At 50.2% G+C, this 19,392-nt stretch overlaps 1 protein-coding gene across 1 annotated transcript in view; it reads right to left on the bottom strand.

Moving 5' to 3' along the window:
- Positions 1-932: 932 nt before the first annotated feature.
- Positions 933-19,392, bottom strand: part of LOC116974676 (ciliogenesis and planar polarity effector 1-like) — a 105,963-nt gene continuing 87,503 nt past the window's right edge. The window contains exons 28-32 of the mRNA XM_033023393.1: positions 10,629-11,574; positions 7,520-7,578; positions 6,780-6,922; positions 4,644-4,774; positions 933-1,279 (exon numbers count right to left, since the gene is read on the bottom strand). Coding sequence (XP_032879284.1) covers positions 944-1,279; positions 4,644-4,774; positions 6,780-6,922; positions 7,520-7,578; positions 10,629-11,574 — 1,615 coding nt within the window. The 3' untranslated portion in view covers positions 933-943. The remainder of the gene's footprint in view (positions 1,280-4,643; positions 4,775-6,779; positions 6,923-7,519; positions 7,579-10,628; positions 11,575-19,392) is intronic.

Below are 19,392 nucleotides of genomic sequence, written 5' to 3'. Positions count from 1 at the left end.
GAGCAGCAGGGCACAGGTGGACATCACTCTCACACACCACACCGTGCAGCATCCAGACACACACCCAGACAGACACACGTACACACACACACCACCACACAACACCCAGAAACAGACACACTACACACACCCAGACACAGACCCACATACACACACCCGTGCAGCACACAGACACATGTACACCACACCCAGACAAAGACCCACATACACCACACAAACTCAACACCCAGACACAGACCCACCATTACACACCACGCACCCAACACACACCCGACACAGACACACGTACACACCCAGACCCCAGACACACATACACACCCAGTGCAGCACCCAGAAGACACACGTACACACGCCCAGACAGACATACACACCCGACAGACCCACATATACACACACACACCACAACACCCAGACACAGACCACGTACACACACCAGACACAGACCCATACACACACCCCGCACAGACCCACGTACACAACCCAGACACAGACCCACGTACACACCCAGACACAGACCCACGTACACACACCCAGACCAGACCACGCTTACACACCCAGACACAGACCCACGTACACACACCCAGACACAGACCCACGTACACACACCCAGACACAGACCACATAACACACAGCACAGACCCACGTACACACACCCAGACACAGACCACCCACACACACACACCACCACCCAGACACATACTCAAACACCCAGACACAGACCCATAAACACACACACCACACAGAGCATACACACACACACCACACCGACAGACCCACAACCAGACCCAGGACACAGCCCACATACACACACACACACAGCACACAACACCCAGACACAGACCCACATACACACACCCAGACACAGACCCACGTACACACACACCGCAGACTGAGCACGGAGCCCTGCTCCCCCCCCACCCCCCAAAACCTCCCTCCTGCTCTCTCACGATCTACCATCAGGTACACACCTCTCTCTCTGCTGCCCACACAGTCGCTGTGATGGCTCAATGGTTATGGGCTCATCCACACTCTCCCAGCCATCTCCGGAATTATTCGTCCTCTCTCTGGGATTATCCGTCCTCTCTCTGGGATTATCCGTCCTCTCTCTGGGATTTTCCATCCTCTCTGTGGCATTTTCCGTCCTCTCCCAGTCATCTGTGCCATCAGGATCATCCACCAGCTCCCCGGGATCAGTGCTGATTGATCTGTCCCCACATCCCCCAGGGTCCGAAGTCAGGGAGTCATCCAGGGGCTCCTCCGTATCCGAGTCAGAATCCTCCTGAAATCAGAGATTGGTGAAACAACATAAAGTTACAGAGACACACGGCACATAAACAGGCCCTTCGGCCCAACTCCTCCATTCCCACCAACATGCCCCATCAAGATAGTCCCATTTGCCCACGCCTGCCACATATCGCACCAAACCTCACCTATCCATGTACCTGTGCAAGCGTCATTTAAAAGTTGTTACAGTCCTTGCCTCAACCACCTACTGTGAAAGTCGTTCCATACAACTACCACCCTCTGTGTGAAAAGTTGCCCCTCAGGTTCCTATTAGAATCTTGCCCCTCTCATCTTAAACCTCTGTCCTTTGGTTCTTGAGTCCCTTGCTCTGGGTAAAAGACTGTGCATTCACCCTATCTACTAGTTTAGTTTAGAGATACATTGCAGAAACAGGCCCTTCGGCCCACCGAGTCCGTGCCAACCACGATCCCCACACACTTACACTATCTGCTACACACACGAGGGACAATTTACAATCAGACCAAGCCAATTAGCATACAAACCTGTACGTCTTTGGAGTGTGGGAGGAAACCAGACCACCCGGCAAAAACCTACGCAGGTCATAGGGAGAACGTACAAAGTCCGTACAGATAGCACCCGTTGTTAGGAACGAACGCAGGTCTCTGGCGCTGTGAGGCAGCAGCTCTACCGCTGTGCTGCCCTATGCCTCTCATGATTTTATACACCTCTATAAGATCACCCCTCAGCCTCCTGCAGTCCAAGGAGAAAAGTCCAACCTCTCCCTGTAGCTCACGATTGGGAAGGTGAAGGGACAAACACTGCCCGCTGGCTCCACCTCCCCGTTTCCAGCAGCTCTCGCTATTGATCCACATGGTTTAGTTTCATTTATGTTCATACGTGATAGGAGCAGAATTAGGCCATTCGGCCCAATGAGTCTACTCCGCCATTCAATCATGGCTGATCTATCTCTCCCTCCCAACCCCATTCTCCTGCCTTCTCCCCATAATCCCTGACACCCGCACTAATCAAGAATCTATCTATCCCTGCCTTAAATATATCCATTGATGACCTCCACAGCCTTATTGTTATCATGTGTATCGTGGTACAGTGATGTGCGCTATCCAAAAAGATTATGCATGACTACAATCAAGCCGTCCACAGTGTACAGATACAGGATGGTGTAAGAAATGCTGCTGTTGGAATAAAGGTTTAAAAGAGTGGAGTGATCGTAATGCATGAGAGGTGATGAGTTCTGGGAGCAGCAGCAGAGAGTGGCCTGGCCTGGGCACTGTCTTTGTCCACTCTGGTGTCACCCTAGAACGGTCCCTGTACAAAACACCACCTCATCCGAGAGAAGACGTTACGGATCGCCCATCCCTTCCCTCCAGAGATGCTGCCTGACCCGCTGAGTTACTCCAGAACTCTGTGAAACATCACCTATCCATGTTCTCCGTCACCTATCCATGTTCTCCACAGATGCTGTCTGACCCGCTGAGTTACTCCAGCACTCTGTGAAACGTCACCTATACACATTCTCCACAGATGCTGTCTGACCCGCTGAGTTACTCCAGAATTCAGTGAAACATCACCTATCCATGTTTTCCAGAGATGCTGCCTGACCCGCTGAGTTACTCTAGGACTCTGTGAAACGTCACCTATCCATGTTCTCCACAGATGCTGCCTGACCCGCTGAGTTACTCCAGCACTCTATGAAACGTCACCTATCCATGTTCTCCGTCACCTATCCATGTTCTCCACAGATGCTGTCTGACCCGCTGAGTTACTCCAGCACTCTGTGAAACGTCACCTATACACATTCTCCACAGATGCTGTCTGACTCGCTGAATTACTCCAGCACTTTGCATCTATCTTCAGTGTAAACCAGCATCTGCAGTTCCTCCTACAACTCTCATCGAGGATAGGGAGGCATCTGTCTAACATTTAGATGTGAAGTGAGATGATGGCAAGATGTGTGTCAGGGGTTAGTGAGGGAGAAGGCAGGAAAATGGGGTTAGGAGAGTGATAGATCAGCCATGATTGAATGGCGGAGTAGACTTGATGGGCCGAATGGCCTAATTCTGCTCCTATTATACATAGAAAATTGGTGCAAGAGTAGGCTATTCGGACCTTGGAGTCAGCACCGCCATTCGATATGATCATGGCTGATCATCCAAAATCAGTACCCCATTCCTGCATTTTCACCATATTCCTTTATTCCTTTAGCCCTAAGAGCTAAATCTATGTCTCTTGAAAACATCCAATGAATTGGCCTCCACTGCCTTATGTGGCAGCGAATTCCACATGTTCACAACCCTCTGGCTGAAAACGTTTTCCTCATCTCAGTCCTAAATGGCTTATCCCTTATTCTTAAACTGTGACCCCTGGATCTGGCCTCTCACAACATTTTTCCTGCATCTAGCCTGTCCAATCCTTTAAGAAATGTATATGTTTCTATAAATCCCCTCTCATCTATCTAACTTCCAGTGATACAAGCCACATCGACCCATTCTTTCATCATATGACAAGTCCCGCCATCCCGGGAAATTAACCTGGTGAAACTAAATTGCAAATCCCTCAATAGCAACAATGTCCTTCCTCAAATTAGGAGACCAAACATGCACACAATACTCCAGATGGGGGTCTCACCACGGCCCTGTACAACTGCAGTAGGACCTCCTTTGCTCCTAAACTCAATCCTCTCGCAATGAAGGCCAACATGCCTTAGCTTTCTTCACTGCCTGCTGTACCTGCATGCTTACTTTCAGTGACTGATGTACAAGCACACTCAGGTCTTGTTGAATCTCCCCTTTTCCAAATCTGACACCATTCAGATAATGCGTAAAAAGGAACTGCAAATGCTGGTTTAAACCGAAGATAGACACAAAAAATAGAGGAACACAGCGGGACAGGCAGCATCTCTGGAGAGAAGGATTGGGTGACATTTCGGTTCGAGACCATTCTTCAGACTGGTTAGGGATAAGAGAAACGAGAGGCATGGAGAGATAAAGAACAATGAATGAAAGATACGCAAAAAAGTAACAATGATAAAGGAAAGGCCATTATAAGCTGCTTGTAGGATGAAAATGAGAAGCTAGTGCAACTTGGGTGGGGGAGGGATAGAGAGAGAGAGAGAGAGAGAGTGAGAGAGAGGGAATGCCGGAAGTGAGAGAAATCAATATTCATACCACTGAGCTGTAAGCTACCCAAGCGAAATATGAGATGCTGTTCATCCAATTTGCGTTTAGCCTCACTCTGACAATGGAGGGGACAGAGACAGAAAGGGGTTTGGGGCACGTGTACAGACTGGGGTTTGGGGGTACATGTACAAACTGGGGTTTGGGGTGCGTGTAGACTGGGGTTTGGGGTAAGTGTACAGACTGCCCCTTTGGTTCACTCACCTTGACTCTGCCTCTGATCCTGGTCCTGGAGTTGGTGTGGACGGTGATGGAGATGCCGGGACCGATGGGAGTGCGTGGCCTCGGCTCCTGATCCACACACGCAGCCGCCGCTGCTGGGGAGACGTAGCCACCTGTACGTCCACAAACAGCCGGAGTCAGTACAAACAGGCTGGGCAGCTACATGTCCCCATGCCCACTGTTGCCAGTCAGTGCCATGTCACCACCCAAGCCCAATGCCCGTGCCATGGTCAGCCCCACTCTTTACTTTAGTTAGAGATACAGCGCTGAAACACCGAGTTGACGCCAACCAGCTATCCCCGCACACTAGCACTATCTTACACACTAGGAGAAATTTACAATTATACCAAAACTAATTTACCTACAAACCTGTGCGTCTTTCCAGTGTTGGGGGAAACCGGAAATCCTGAAGAAAACCCACACGGTCACAGGGAGAACGTACTAACTCCGTACAGACAGCACCCATAGTCAGGACTGAACCCGGGGTCTGGCGCTGTGAGGCAGCAACTCGACCACTGTGCCAACATGCCACTGAATGAAGGCCCATGGGTGAAGGAGACTACAGAGTGGTGGGCAATGCCCGTTCCTTCACTGCCTGAGAAGCAGCAACATGCAGTGGAGCACCCAGGACAGCTTCTGCCGAGCCTCCCTCTCTCCCCCGCATCCTCTCCATCACCCTGAACACAGAGACGCGGAACCTTAGCTCCAAGTCTGGGGCCAACACCAACATCCAGCACAGGTACTGACCTCCCCACCGCCCAGGGCATCGACAGAGAGTGCTGGACACTGCCCCATCCATCACGGATACTCACCTCCCCACCGCCCAGGGCATCTACAGAGAGTGCTGGACACTGCCCCATCCATCACGGGTACTCACCTCCCCACCGCCCAGGGGATCTACAGGAGGCGCACCCCCAATAAGCCAGACAATACCATCAAAGTCCCACACCACCCTGACCACCCTCTCATCTTGCCGCTACCATTGGGAAGAAGGTACAGGAGCCTGAGAACCGTGACCTCCAGTTTGAAGAACAGCTTCTTCCCAACAACAGAAGGCTCTTGAATCACCCCGCACAACACTAACCTGACCCCGAGCTCAGCACCGAACAGCATTAGAGTTTGCAAACAAAAAAAACACTGTGCACTATTATGGTCTGGTTTACAAGTATAACTACTGTAAGTATGACAAGGAAAGAGTGTGGACAAGTATAATTGTCTCAGTCTATTGTCTATCTATTTGTTCTGCTGCTGCGTTAATGTGCCTGTTAAGGGCCTGTCCCACCAGCATGCGGCTAGCGCGACCTAACGTGGTCGCTTGAGCCGTACGGCCTCGCGGGGCCGGTCCCACTTCGATCGCCGGAGCCGTATGGAGTTCTGCGGGGCTGGTCCCGACATCGCGCAGGGCTCCGAAAAACTGACACTGTCCAAAAATTCCGCGCGACAATGGCCTGTCGGCCCGCGGCCGCATTGAGGCCGTACGCAGCGTCTCGACGCCGTGCGCAGCGTCTTGACTCCGAACGCAGCGTCTTGACTCCGTACGCAGCGTCTTGACGGCGTACGCCTAGCGCATGGCGTTGCGCAATGACATCACCGCCCGGCGTGCCGTTGCGTGATGACGTAACCGCCCGATGCCGTGCGACGTCCAAATTCAGTCAGCCCGCCTCCTGCCCAGCTGATTGGTGAGTATGATGTCGGGACCAGCCCCGCACAACTCCAGCCGGCTCCGTGGTTGGAAGTGGGACCGGCATCGCGAGGCCGTATGCCTCAAGCCACCACGTTTGGTCACGCTAGACGCATGCAGTCGCATGCTGGTGGGACAGGCCCTTTAGGCTGCAGCATGCAAGGACTTACAAGCAAGCATCCCTGGTGCTAATGACAACTTTCAGACATTATATTACAGATGTACAAGATGTAGGTGAGGCCACACTTGGAGTACTGTGTTCAGTTTTGGTCACCCTGCCACAGGAAGGATGCCAGTATGCTGGAGAGAGTGTTGACAAGGTTTATGTTGAAGGGCTGGGCCACAGGACGAGGCTGGGCTTGGACATCACAGACAGGGAGGAGAGGAAAGGGGAGCATTCTCTCCGCACGGACCGTGCATGGATCACAGACACCTACCGTGCTCCTGAGGAGAGTGTCTGTGGCCATATCGCGACCCCTCTTCATCGCTTTCGCTGTCCGAGTCTGAGGTCAGATCCTGACCACTGCAGAGGTTTGTGTAACCAGAGTCCTGCTTCTGCAACTGTCCTGCGCTCTCCGATCTGTCAACAACACAGCAGCTTATTCATAGAGTGACACAGCCTGGAAACAGGCTCTTCAGCCCAACATGCCCACGCCGGCCAACATGCCATCTACACTAGTCCCACCTCAGTCATAGTGACACAGTGTGGAAACAGGATCTTCAGCCCAACTTGCCCACGCCGGCCAACATGTCCCATCTACACTAGTCCCACCTCAGTCATAGTGACACAGCCTGGAAACAGGCTCTTCAGCCCAACTTGCCCACGCCGGCCAACATGTTCCATCTACACTAGTCCCACCTCACAGAGTCATAGTGACACAGCGTGAAAACAGGCTCTTCAGCCCAACTTGTCCACGCCGGCCAACGTGCCATCTACACTAGTCCCACCTGCCTGCGCTTGGCATATCAGTCTAAACCTGTCCCATCCATGCACCTGTCTAACTGTTTCTTAAACGTTGCAGTCATCCCTGCCTCAACTAGCCCCACCGGCAGTTTGTTTCCACCACCCTTTGCGTGAAAAGTTACCCCTCAGGTTTCTATTCAATCTTTCCCCTCTCACCTTAAAGTTGCCCTGTCTGTCCTTGAGCACACACCGGACACGGCCACACCGACCCACCTCTTCCGGGGCTGCCGGTGCTTCCGCACTCGCTCCACCGCTTTCTCGTCCTCTGCACCCTGCAAGAGAGACACCGCGGTGGTTAACCAGGCTGGCATCATTGGGTTCCCGCTACCCCTCCCTCGTTCATGGCAAGACCCAGCACCGCCGGCATAGGCAGCCGTGCATGGCCGCATTCATCACCGTCTCACACAGCAGGTCAGCGCCCACCACCGCCGGCACAGGCAGCCGTGCATGGGCTGCATTCATTCACAGGATCTCATGCAGTCTACAACAGCTGGACACAAGGACCCAAAACATCATAGAGTCAAACAGTGTGGAAACAGGCCTTTAGGCCCAACGTACCCACACCGGCAAACAAGTCCCATCTACACTAGCCCCACCTGCCTGCGCTTGGCCCATATCCCTCTACACCTGTCCTATCCATGTACCAGTCTAAATGCTTCTTAAACATTGCAATTGTACCTGCCTCAACTACTTCCTCGTTCTATACACCCAGCAGGTTCCGATTAAATCTTCCCACCTCACCTTAAACCTATGTCCTCTGGTTATCAATTCCCCTACTTCGGATAACAGAATCTGCATCTACCCGATCTATTCCTCTCATGATTTTGTACACCTCTATAAGATCACACTTCATCCTCCTGCACTCCAAGGAATAGAGTCCCAGCTTATTCAACCTCTCCCTATATCTCATACGCTGTAGTCTTGGCAACATCTTAGTAAATGGTCTCTGAACCCTATAAAGCTTGACAACATCTATATTACTAAAAATAAGATCTTGACCGCATTTGACTCACTGCAATGTGATTTCCTAGAGAACGCTGCCGTCATTTTTGGCCACCTCGCTCAGAGCCCCCCTCCGCCGGACTGGAGCGGAGGATTTTTCCCATCGATTAAAAATCAGAGATATTAATTTTTTTTGCCATTCTCTCTGCTGCCCCAGCTGGAGGCAGGGGGGAGGGACTATAAAACCCAGAAGTGTTGCGGCTCACTCAGTCTCTGCCAGATGGAGGAAGCGAGAGGGTCACAGCTCTCTGAGCTGCGAATAACACTGAACGCACGTCTACTCCACAGTGAGCCCGGGATGTGGTTTTCAGCAAATGTGTTTGTTGTTTGCAAAGTGTTTGCCCAATTGGCTTGGCTTTTTAAAGGGCTTGCTTGCAACAGTTTTCGGATGGATAACGCGTGAATAAACATTTTATAAGATCAGGATTGTGTTTAATTTATAAAATTGGCGCTCATTCTGTGATTTTCCCTTGGTTGCAAGATGGCGCCGATGACGTCATTTCCGGTTAGCAGCATGCTGGCGCTGAGTGCGTCATTTCCGGGTCGTGGCAAGAAGCGAGAGGGTCACGTCAAGATGGCGCCGAGTGCAGGCACTGTTGAATAATTCAAGAGAGCTGACTACTCTGTCTATGGTGAGTGTGTTTGTTGGATGTTATGTGTGTGTGTTTGTGTGTGTGTGTGTGTGTGTGTGTGTGTGTGTGTGTGTGTGTGTGTGTGTGTATGAGTCTGTGTGTGTGTGTGTGTGTGTGTGTCTGTGTCTGTGTGTGTGTATGAGTCTGTGTGTGTGTCTGTGTGTGTGTGTGTGTGTGTATGAGTCTGTGTGTTTGTGTGTGAATGAGTCTGTGTATGTGTGCCTGTGTGTGTGTCTGTGTGTGTGTGAATGTGTCTGTGTGTGTGTGTGTGTGAATGAATCTGTGTGTGTGTGTGAATGAGTGTGTGTGTGTGTGTGTGTGTGCGTGTGTGTGTGAATCAATCTGTGTGTGTGTGAATGAATCTGTGTGTGTGTGTGAATGAGTGTGTGTGTGTGTGCGTGTGCGTGTGTGTATGAGTCTGTGTGTGTGTGTGTGAATGAGTCTGTGTGTGTGTGTCTGTGTGTGTGTCTGTGTGTGTGTGTCTGTGTGTGTGTGTGTGTCTGTGTGTGTGTGTGTCTGTGTGTGTGTGTGTGTGTGTGTGTGTGAATGAATCTGTGTGTGTGTGTGAATGAGTGTGTGTGTGTGTGTGTGTGTGTATATATGTGTGTGTGTGTGTGTGTGTGTATGTGTGTGTGTGTGTGTGTGTGTGCGTGGTGTGTATGTGGTCTGTGTGTGTCTGTGTGAGGTGGAGGGTGTGTGGTGATCAACAAATAACAAATAGTACGAACTAGTGCAACAGAAAGCCCCCCCCCCCCACTGGCCAGCAATATTGGAATTGGTGGAGAGGTGGAATATTGCGTTGGGTGACCAACCCTCCCGTGTGGTGCTGGGACCCAACGGGTCCCACTTAGTCTAGTCTTTCCTATAACATTGTAGGCAAAACTGAACACAATACTCTGAATGAGGCCTCACCAACACTTAATAAATAACTGTAACATGACCTCTCAGCTATTATACTCAAAACTCTGACTGAAGAAGGCCTATGTGCCAAATGTTTTTTGACCACCCTTTCTACCGGTGATGCCATTTTCAAGTAACTATATATCCATCTGCTCTGAAACTCTCCCCAGAGGTCTGCCATTCACTGTGTTGGTCCTGCACATGTTAGACTTTCCAAAATGCAACATCTCACATTTCTCTGTATTAACTTCCATCAACCATTCCTCAGCCCACCTGGCCAATTGATCGAGATCCAGATCCTGATGCAATCATTGACGACCACTTTCACTATCTACAAAACACCCACTTTAGTGTCATCTGCAAACTTGCTAATCTTGCCATGTATGTTCTCATCCAAATCGTTGATGTAGATGACAAACAGTAACGGGCCCAGCACCGAACCCTGTGGCACACCACCAGTCACAGGCCTCCAGTCTGACAAGCAACCTTCCACCATCACCCTGTGCTTCCTTCAAAGAAGACAATGTTCTGTTCATTCAGCTATCTCTCCTTGCATCCCATGCAATCTAACCTTGCAGAGCAGCCTACCACGTGGAACCTTGTTGGCCCTATGTGTGGCAGTAAGCAAGGGGGAGGGGCGTAGCTTGTGTTGTGGGTGGGGAGGGGGTGAGGGACATATCGTGTGGAGTTGTGGGTGGGGAGGGACATACCGTGTGGAGTTGTGGGTGGGGGGGGGTGGGGGGGAGGGACGTACTGTGTGTTGTGGGTGTGGGTGAGCAGGGACGTACCTTGCTGAGTTTCCGCGGTGCCGTGTCGATGCCCAGACTGCGATCGAGCAGCCGTAGGGAGTGCAGGATGGCGGTGACGGACGTGTGGACCCGGATGGCGGGGCCATGTCCGGGCCCCGTGCCCGTCCCGTGCGTGCCATGCACCGGCCTCCGCTCTGACCAGCGCACCATCCACTCCAGCAGCTTGGCCGTGTCACTGCAGCTGCCCTCCAGCCCGGGGTCAGGCTCACTGTCCAGCAGGGAGGGGGCTGGCGGGAGGCCGGGGGTGAGGAGGGAGGCGGGGGTGAGGGAGTAAGAGGGGGCATGAGCAGGGTCAGGGTCAGTGCCAGGCTGATGGTGGGACTCTGCCCCCCACTGCCAGGGCACATCTGCTGGAGCTGACAGAGAGCTCGACCTTGACCCAAACAGGCCGCAGCCTCCTCCCCTGCCCCGGGCATGGTTGGCAGGGAAGTAGCTATGGGCACTGCCCTGGGCACGGATGGAGGAGTGCAATGGGTTGGGCACGGTGGAGATGGCAGCAGTCGTTATGGTTTGCCTGCAGCCCAGGTGCCGCCCTTGTGGCGGGTGGGCCAGTGAGATGCCAGGGCCGGTTGCCGTGCCGATGGCCTGTGCCACCCGGCCCCGGTTCTGCCGCCGCTTTAGCGAGCTCTGCACGTGGAAGGCCAGCGAGTCGAGCTCCTGCTCCCTCAGCCGGCGGCCATAGCCGCTCAGCAGCGGCACGACACCGCTCTCGTTCACCGCTCCGTCTCGCTCCAACACGTAGCTCAGGAACAGCTCCAGGAACTTCATGTACTCCTCGTCACCGCACTCAAACTCCCAGGAGCCGACCTGAATCAGCCGCTGCTCCCCACCATCACGCTCCCCGTCCACGCCACTCGCCGACGTCTTCCTGCTGCCCGCTCCCCGGCCTCGCTCTCCCGTCCCCCGCTGCCTCGACTCCTGGACCCTGCAATACACAACGCACAATACACAGTGGGACACCGGCATTGGGACGGCACAGAGAGAGAGATAGAGGACGCTCTCACCAACTCCTACAGATGCGCCGCAGAAAGCATTTTATCACGATGCATCTCAGCACCATTTGGGAACCGTAAGAAATTGCAAAAACGCGAGAAATTGCAGCGAATTGTGGACGCAGCCCAGACCATCGCTCAAACCAACCTCCCTTCCATGTCTGCCTTCAAGGGACCCACATTTGACTGCTACTCTTTTTCCCTTAACATATCTAAAGAAGCTTTTACTGTCCTTCTTTATATTCCTGGCCAGCTTCCCTTCATACTTCATCTTTTTGGCCCGTGTTGCCCGTTTTGTTTCCTTCTGTTGTCCTATGAAACTTTCCCAATCCTCTGGCTTCCGGCTACTCTATGCTGTGTTATACATCTTTTCTTTTAGTTTTATTCTATCCCTAACTTCTCTTCTCAGCCACGGTTGCCTCCTACTCCCCTTAGAATCTTTATTCCTATTAGGAAGCGTCTTCTCGATTATGCCCAGAAATTCCTGCCATTGCTGTTCCACCGTCATTCCTGCTAGGATCCCTTTCCAGTCTACCTTGGCCAGCTCCTCTCTCTTGCCTTCATAGTCCCCTTTGTTCAACTGCATCACTGACATTACCGATTTAACCTTCTCCTTCTCAAATTGCAGATTAAAACTAATCATATTATGATCACTGCCTCCAAGCAGTTCCTTTACCTCGAGTTCTCTTATCATATCTCGTTCATTGGACACACTAAATCCAGAATTGCCTTTTCTCTGGTCGGCTCCATTACAAGCTGCTCTAAGAATCCATCTCGGAGGCACTCTACAAACTCTCTTTCTTGGGGTCCTGAACCAACCTGATTTTCCCAGTCTACCTTCATATTGAAATCCCCCATCACCACAGTGGCATTACCTTTGTTACATGCCAGTTTTAACTCCTGCTGCAACTTACACCCTACATCTGGGCTACTATTTGGGGGTCTGTAGATAACACCAATTAGTGTCTTCTTGCCTTTAGAATTCCTCAACTCAATCCACAGTGACTCTACCTCGTCAGTCCCTATGTCTTCCCTCGCAAGGGACTGAATTCCATCCTTCACCAGCAGAGCTACCCCCCCCCTCTGCCCACCTGCCTGTCCTTTCTATAGGATGTATAACCCTGAATATTAAGTACCCAGGCCTGATCCTCCTTCAGCCACGTCTCAGTAATCCCCACAACTCAGAGCTCCCGAAGACAGCAACAAAGAGAAGCAGGAAAAAGCACTGATTGGCTCTAGCCCGAGTGGGATGAGAGTTAGAAGTGAGTCAGAGGGGGAAACAGTTTAAAACTGAGGAATTTGGTTTGTAAATTGGTAAATTAGGCAATTTATCAGTCAATAAAAGCAAGATGGCTCTTAGGGAGCGGCCTTAGGAGAAAAGTGTGTCTTTGGCTTGAGAGTCTTTGGCGAGGAGGCTGAGGAGAGGAGGCTACGGAGAGGAGGCTACGCATAAAGCTCGAGAGGACGGAACGCGGTGAACACATGTCGGGGCAGATGAGACAGTGTGAGGGTTGCAGAATGTGGGAGCCCAGGGACACAGATGGAGCCTCTGGCTGCTACAACTGTGGCAAGTGCGTCCAGCTTCAGCTCTTAAAGGACCGTGTTGGGGCACTGGAGAAGCAGCTGGATGACCTCAGGGCCATCCGGGAAAACAAGAGTTTCCTGGACAGGACCTACAGTGAGGTAGTCACGCCGAGGATACGGGAAGAACCAAGGTGTGTGACAGAGAGAAAGGGTGGAAATCGTGGAGTGAAGACTCAGGTGGCTGTGCCTAATGAAAACAGGTCCGCCTTCTTGGGAACTGTCCGGGGAGGCAATGTTTCCAGTCCGAGCGGCGGACACGTCAGCGGCTCCAATCCTGGAGATGGGACACAACCGGCAAGACCGACGTCGGGAAAAGCCCTAGTGGTGGGTGACCCCATTGTCCGAGGAGCGGACAGGAGATTCTGTGGCGGCAGACGAGATGCGAGGATGGTCTGTTGCCTCCCTGGTGCCAGGGTTCAGGATGTCATGAGCCGAATTCTGAACATCCTCGAGAGAGAAGGTGAACAGCCGGCAGTAGTTGTGCACGTAGGCACAAACGACATCGGGAAGAAGAGGAAGGAGGTTCTCCAACATGACTTCAGAGAGTTGGGAAGAAGACTGAAATGCCAGACTTCCAGGGTGGTTATCTCTGGATTGCTTTCAGTACCACGTGCTAGTGAGGACAGGAACAGGGAGATAGGGGATCTGAATGTGTGGCTGAGGGGCTGGTGCAGGGAGCAAGGATTTAGTTTTATAGACCACTGGGATCTCTTCTGGGGTACGGGTGACCTGTACAAAAGGGACGGGTTACACCTTGACTGGAGGGGGACTGACATTCTGGCAGGCAGGTTTGCTAGGGCTGCACGTGTGGGTTTAAACTAAATAGTGTGGGGGAGGGATTGGCAAATTGGGAGTATAAAGATGGAGTTGAAGGGGAAGTGGCTACAGGAAAAATTACAAAAGATTCTCGAATTAATGGGAAGGAAAGCTTGAGAATGGACAACAGAGTAAGGTCAGGGCTAATTGCGAGGGGAGAAGTGAATACGGCGGTCAAAGTAGTGTATATGAATGCGCGAAGGATAAGGAATAAAGTGGACGAGCTTGAGGCTCAGTTGGAAACAGGCAACTATGATGATGTGGGAATTACTGAGACATGGCTGCAAGAGGGCCAGGACTGGGAATGAATATTCAAGGGTATACCTCCTATCGAAAAGACAGACAGGTGGGCAGAGGAGGTGAGGTTGCCCTGTTGGTGCGGAATGAAATTCAGCCCCTTGCAAGGGGTGACATAGAAACAGATGTGGAGTCAATATCGCTAGAACCAAGGAATTGTAAGGTTAAAAATACCCTAATGGGACAAATCTACAGGCCCCCAAACAGTTGAATCAGGAGTTAAAATTGGCATGTAGTAAAAGTAATGCTGTGGTTGTTATGGGAGATATCAACATACAGGTAGACTGGGAAAATCAGGTTGGTACTGGACCCCAAGAAAGGGACTTTGTAGAGTGCCTTAGTGATGGATTCTTTGAACAGCTTGTGTTGGAGCCTACCAGGGAGAAGGCAATTCTGGATTTAGTGTTATGTAATGAACCAGATTTGATAATGGACCTTGAGGTTAATGAGCCATTAGGTTTAAGGTTTATCAGGTTTAATCTACAATTAGAGAGGGAGAAGATTAGATCGGAGGTGTCAGTGTAGCAGTTGAGTAAAGGGGGCTAAGGGGCCATGAGGGAGGAGCTGGCCAAATTTACTGGAAAGATACACTAGCAGGGATGACAGTGGAACAAAAATGGAAGGTATTTCTAGGAATAATACAGAAGGTGCAGGATCAGTTCATTCCTAGGAGGAAGAAAGATTCCAAGAGGAGAAAGGGACGACCATGGCTGACAAGGGACGCCAGGGACAGTATAGAAATTAAAGCGAAGAAGTACAAGGTAGCAAAGATGAGCGGGAAGCAAGAGGATTGGGTAATGTTTAAAGAACAGAAGATAACCAAAAAGACAATACAGGGAGAAAAGATGAGGTAGAAGGTAAGCTAGCCAAGATTATAAAGGAGGATAGTAAAAGCTTCTTTAGGTATGTGAAGAGGAAAAAAATAGGTAAGACCAAAGTTGGAGCCTTGAAGACAGAAAAACATCTGGATAAACAGGGTCTGATTAGGAACAGTCAACATGGATTTGTGCCTGGAAGGTCATGTTTGACTAATCTTCTTGAATTTTTTGAAGAGGTTACTCGGGAAATTGATGAGGGTAAAGCAGTGGATGTTGTATATATGGACTTCAGTAAGGCCTTTGACAAGGTTCCTCATGGAAGGTTGGTTAAGAAGGTTCAATGGTTGGGTATTAATGGTGGAGTAGCAAGATGGATTCAACAGTGGCTGAATGGGAGATGCCAGAGAGTAATGGTGGATGGTTGTTTGTCAGGTTGGACGCCAGTGACTAGTGGGGTGCCACAGGGATCTGTGTTGGGTCCACTGTTGTTTGTCATGTACATCAATGATCTGGATGATGGTGTGGTAAATTGGATTAGTAAGTATGCAGGTGATACTAAGATAGGTGGGGTTGTGGATAATGAAGTAGATTTTCAAAGTCTACAGAGATTTATGCCAGTTGGAAGAGTGGGCTGAAAGGTGGCAGATGGAGTTTAATGCTGATAAGTGTGAGGTGCTACATCTTGGCAGGACAAATCAAAATAGGACGTACATGGTAAATGGTAGGGAATTGAAGAATGCAGGTGAACAGAGGGATCTGGGAATAACTGTGCACAGTTCCCTGCAAGTGGAATCTCATGTAGATAGGGTGGTAAAGAAAGCTTTTGGTGTGCTGGTCTTTATAAATCAGAGCATTGAGTATAGAAGTTGGGATGTAATGTTAAAATTGTACAAGGCATTGGTGAGGCCAATTCTGGAGTATGGGGTACAATTTTGGTCGCCTAATTATAGGAAGGATGTCAACAAAATAGAGAGAGTACAGAGGAGATTTACTAGAATGTTGCCTGGGTTTCAGCAACTAAGTTACAGAGAAAGGTTGAACAAGTTAGGGCTTTATTCTTTGGAGCGCAGAAGGTTAAGGGGGGACTTGATAGAGGTCTTTAAAATGATGAGAGGGATAGACAGAGCTCACGTGGATAAGCTTTTCCCACTGAGAGTAGGGTAGATTCAAACAAGGGGACATGACTTGAGAATTAAGGGACAGAAGTTTAGGGGTAACATGAGGGGGAACTTCTTTACTCAGAGAGTGGTGGCTGTGTGGAATGAGCTTCCAGTGAAGGTGGTGGAAGCAGGTTCGTTTTTATCATTTAAAAATAAATTGGATAGTTATATGGACGGGAAAGGAATGGAGGGTTATGGTCTGAGCGCAGGTATATTGGACTAGGGGAGAATACGTGTTCGGCACGGACTAGAAGGGTCGAGATGGCCTGTTTCCGTTCTGTAATTGTTATATGGTTATATGGTTATATGATGGTCTGCATCCCAGGGTACTTAAGGAAGTGGCTCTAGAAATCGTGGATGCATTGGTGATAATCTTCCAATGTTCTATAGACTCAGGATCAGTTCCTGTGGATTGGAGGGTAGCTAATGTTATCCCACTTTTTAAGAAAGGCGGGAGAGAGAAAACAGGCAATTATAGACCAGTTAGCCTGACATCGGTGGTGGGGAAGATGCTGGAGTCAATTATAAAAGATGAGATAGCCGCACATTTGGATAGCAGTAACAGGATCGGTCCGAGTCAGCATGGAATTACGAAGGGGAAATCATGCTTGACTAATCTTCTGGAATTTTTTGAAGATGTAACTAGGAAAATGGACAAGGGAGAGCCAGTGGATGTAGTGTACCTGGAATTTCAGAAAGCATTTGATAAGGTCCCACATAGATGATTAGTGGGCAAAATTAGGGCACATGGTATTGGGGGTAGAGTGCTGACATGGATAGAGAAGTGCCTGGCAGACAGGAAACAAAGAGTAGGTATTAACGGGTCCCTTTCAGAATGGCAGGCAGTGACTAGTGGGGTACCGCAAGGCTCGGTGCTGGGACCGCAGCTATTTACAATATACATCAATGATTTGGATGAAGGGATTCAAAGTAACATTAGCAAATTTGCAGATGATGCAAAGCTGGGTGGCGGTGTGAACTGAGGAGGATGCTATGAGAATGCAGGGTGACTTGGACAGGTTGGGGGAGTGGGCAGATGCATGGCAGATGAAGTTTAAAGCGGATAAATGTGAGGTTATCCACTTTGGTAGCAAAAACAGGAAGGCAGATTACTATCTAAATGGCGTCAAGTTGGGAAAAGGGGAAGTGCAACGGGATCTGGGGGTCCTTGTACATCAGTCTATGAAAGTAAGCATACAGGTACAGCAGGCTGTGAAGAAAGCGAATGGCATGTTGGCCTTTATAACAAGAGGAATCGAATATAGGAGCAAAGAGGTCCCTCTGCAGTTGTACAGAGCCCTAGTGAGACCACACCCAGAGTATTGTGTGCAGTTTTGGTCCCCTAATTTGAGGAAGGACACCCTTGCTATTGAGGGAGTGCAGCGTAGGTTTACAAGGTTAATTTCCGGGATGGCGGGAATGTCATATGCTGAGAGAATGGAGCAGCTGGGCTTGTACACGCTGGAGTTTAGAAGGATGAGAGGATATCTCATTGAAACATAAGATTGTTAAGGGCTTGGACACACTAGAGGCAGGAAACATGTTCTCGATGTTGGGGGAGTCCAGAACCAGGGGCCACAGTTTAAGAATAAGGAGTAAGCCATTTAGAACGGAGACGAGGAAGCCCTTTTTCTCACAGAGAGTGGTGAGTCTGTGGAATTCTCTGCCTCAGAGGGCGGTGGAGGCAGGTTCTCTGGATGCTTTCAAGAGAGAGCTAGATAGGGCTCTTAAAAATAGCAGAGTCAGGGGATATGTGGAGAAGGCAGGAACGGGGTACTGATTGGGGATGATCAGCCATGATCACATTGAATGGCGGTGCTGGTTCGAAGGGCCAAATGGCCTACTCCTGCACCTATTGTCTATTGTCTATATCTACCAACCTCTAACTGAGCCTCAAGCTCATCCCAGCTGTTATCAGGCAACTGAATCATTTCGATGAAGGAATTAAAAGTATGTTAACAAATTTGCAGATGACACAAAGCTGGATGGAAGTGTGAACTGTGAAGTGGATGCTACAAAAATGCAGGTTGATTTGGACAGGTTGGATGATTGTGAAGCTGCAGATTAATGTGGAGAGATATGAGGTTATCCACTTTGGTGGCAAGAACAAGGCATATTATTAGCTGAATGGTGTCAGGTTAGGAAAAGATCATTGTCGTTCCGCTGACTGGTTAGCACACAACAAAAGCTTTTCACTGTACCTCGGTACATATGACAATAAACTAAACTTAAACTCACACTATGAGCCAAAGCTGATAGTGGAAGCATTCTCTGGGATTATGTGTAGGTAGGAACTGCAGATTCAATTCAATTCAACTTTAATGTCATTGCACAAATACTGAGTATCGGTACAACGAAATGCAGTTTTGCGTCAGTCCGTAGTAGTGCAATATAGAAATTAAAAAAAAAGAGGATACAGAACAATAGAAAATGCAGAATAATTAAACAATGGGGACGGAGGGACCGGAGGAATCTATCGGCGGGACTCCGAGTTCAGCAATGCGACGGTATGATTGTAGAAGCTGTTCCTCATCCTACTGGTACGAGACCTGAGGCTCCTGTACCGCCTCCCTGATGGGAGGAGGGCAAACAGTCCATGATTGGGGTGGGAGGGGTCTTTAATGATCTTCCCAGCTCGTTTCAGACACCGTTTTCGGTGGAGGGCATCCATGGCAGGGAGCGGGGCGCCGATGATGTGCTGCGCGGTTTTCACCACCCGTTGTAGTGCCTTCCTGTCCGCAACAGTGCAGCTGCTGTACCATACCGTGAAGCAGGCGGTCAGGATGCTCTCGATGGTACACCTGTAGAAGTTGGTCAGGATCTGGGGGGACAGGTGGGCTTTCTTGAGCCTCCTCAGGAAGTAAAGGCGCTGCTGTGCCTTTTTGATCAGCTTGGAGGTGTTGAGGGACCAGGACAAATCCTCCGAGATGTGTACCCCGAGGAATTTGTAGCTGGAGACGCGCTCCACCTCAGTCCCGTTTATGTGGATGGGGGTATGTCTGCCCCCTCTGACCTTCCTGAAGTCGACAATAAGTTCCTTCGTCTTCTTGGAGTTGAGGACGAGGTTATTATTGGC

The sequence above is a fragment of the Amblyraja radiata genome, chromosome 6, assembly GCF_010909765.2.
Source record: "Amblyraja radiata isolate CabotCenter1 chromosome 6, sAmbRad1.1.pri, whole genome shotgun sequence".
Taxonomy (NCBI): domain Eukaryota; kingdom Metazoa; phylum Chordata; class Chondrichthyes; order Rajiformes; family Rajidae; genus Amblyraja; species Amblyraja radiata.
This window is presented reverse-complemented; position numbering and strand designations above follow the sequence as displayed.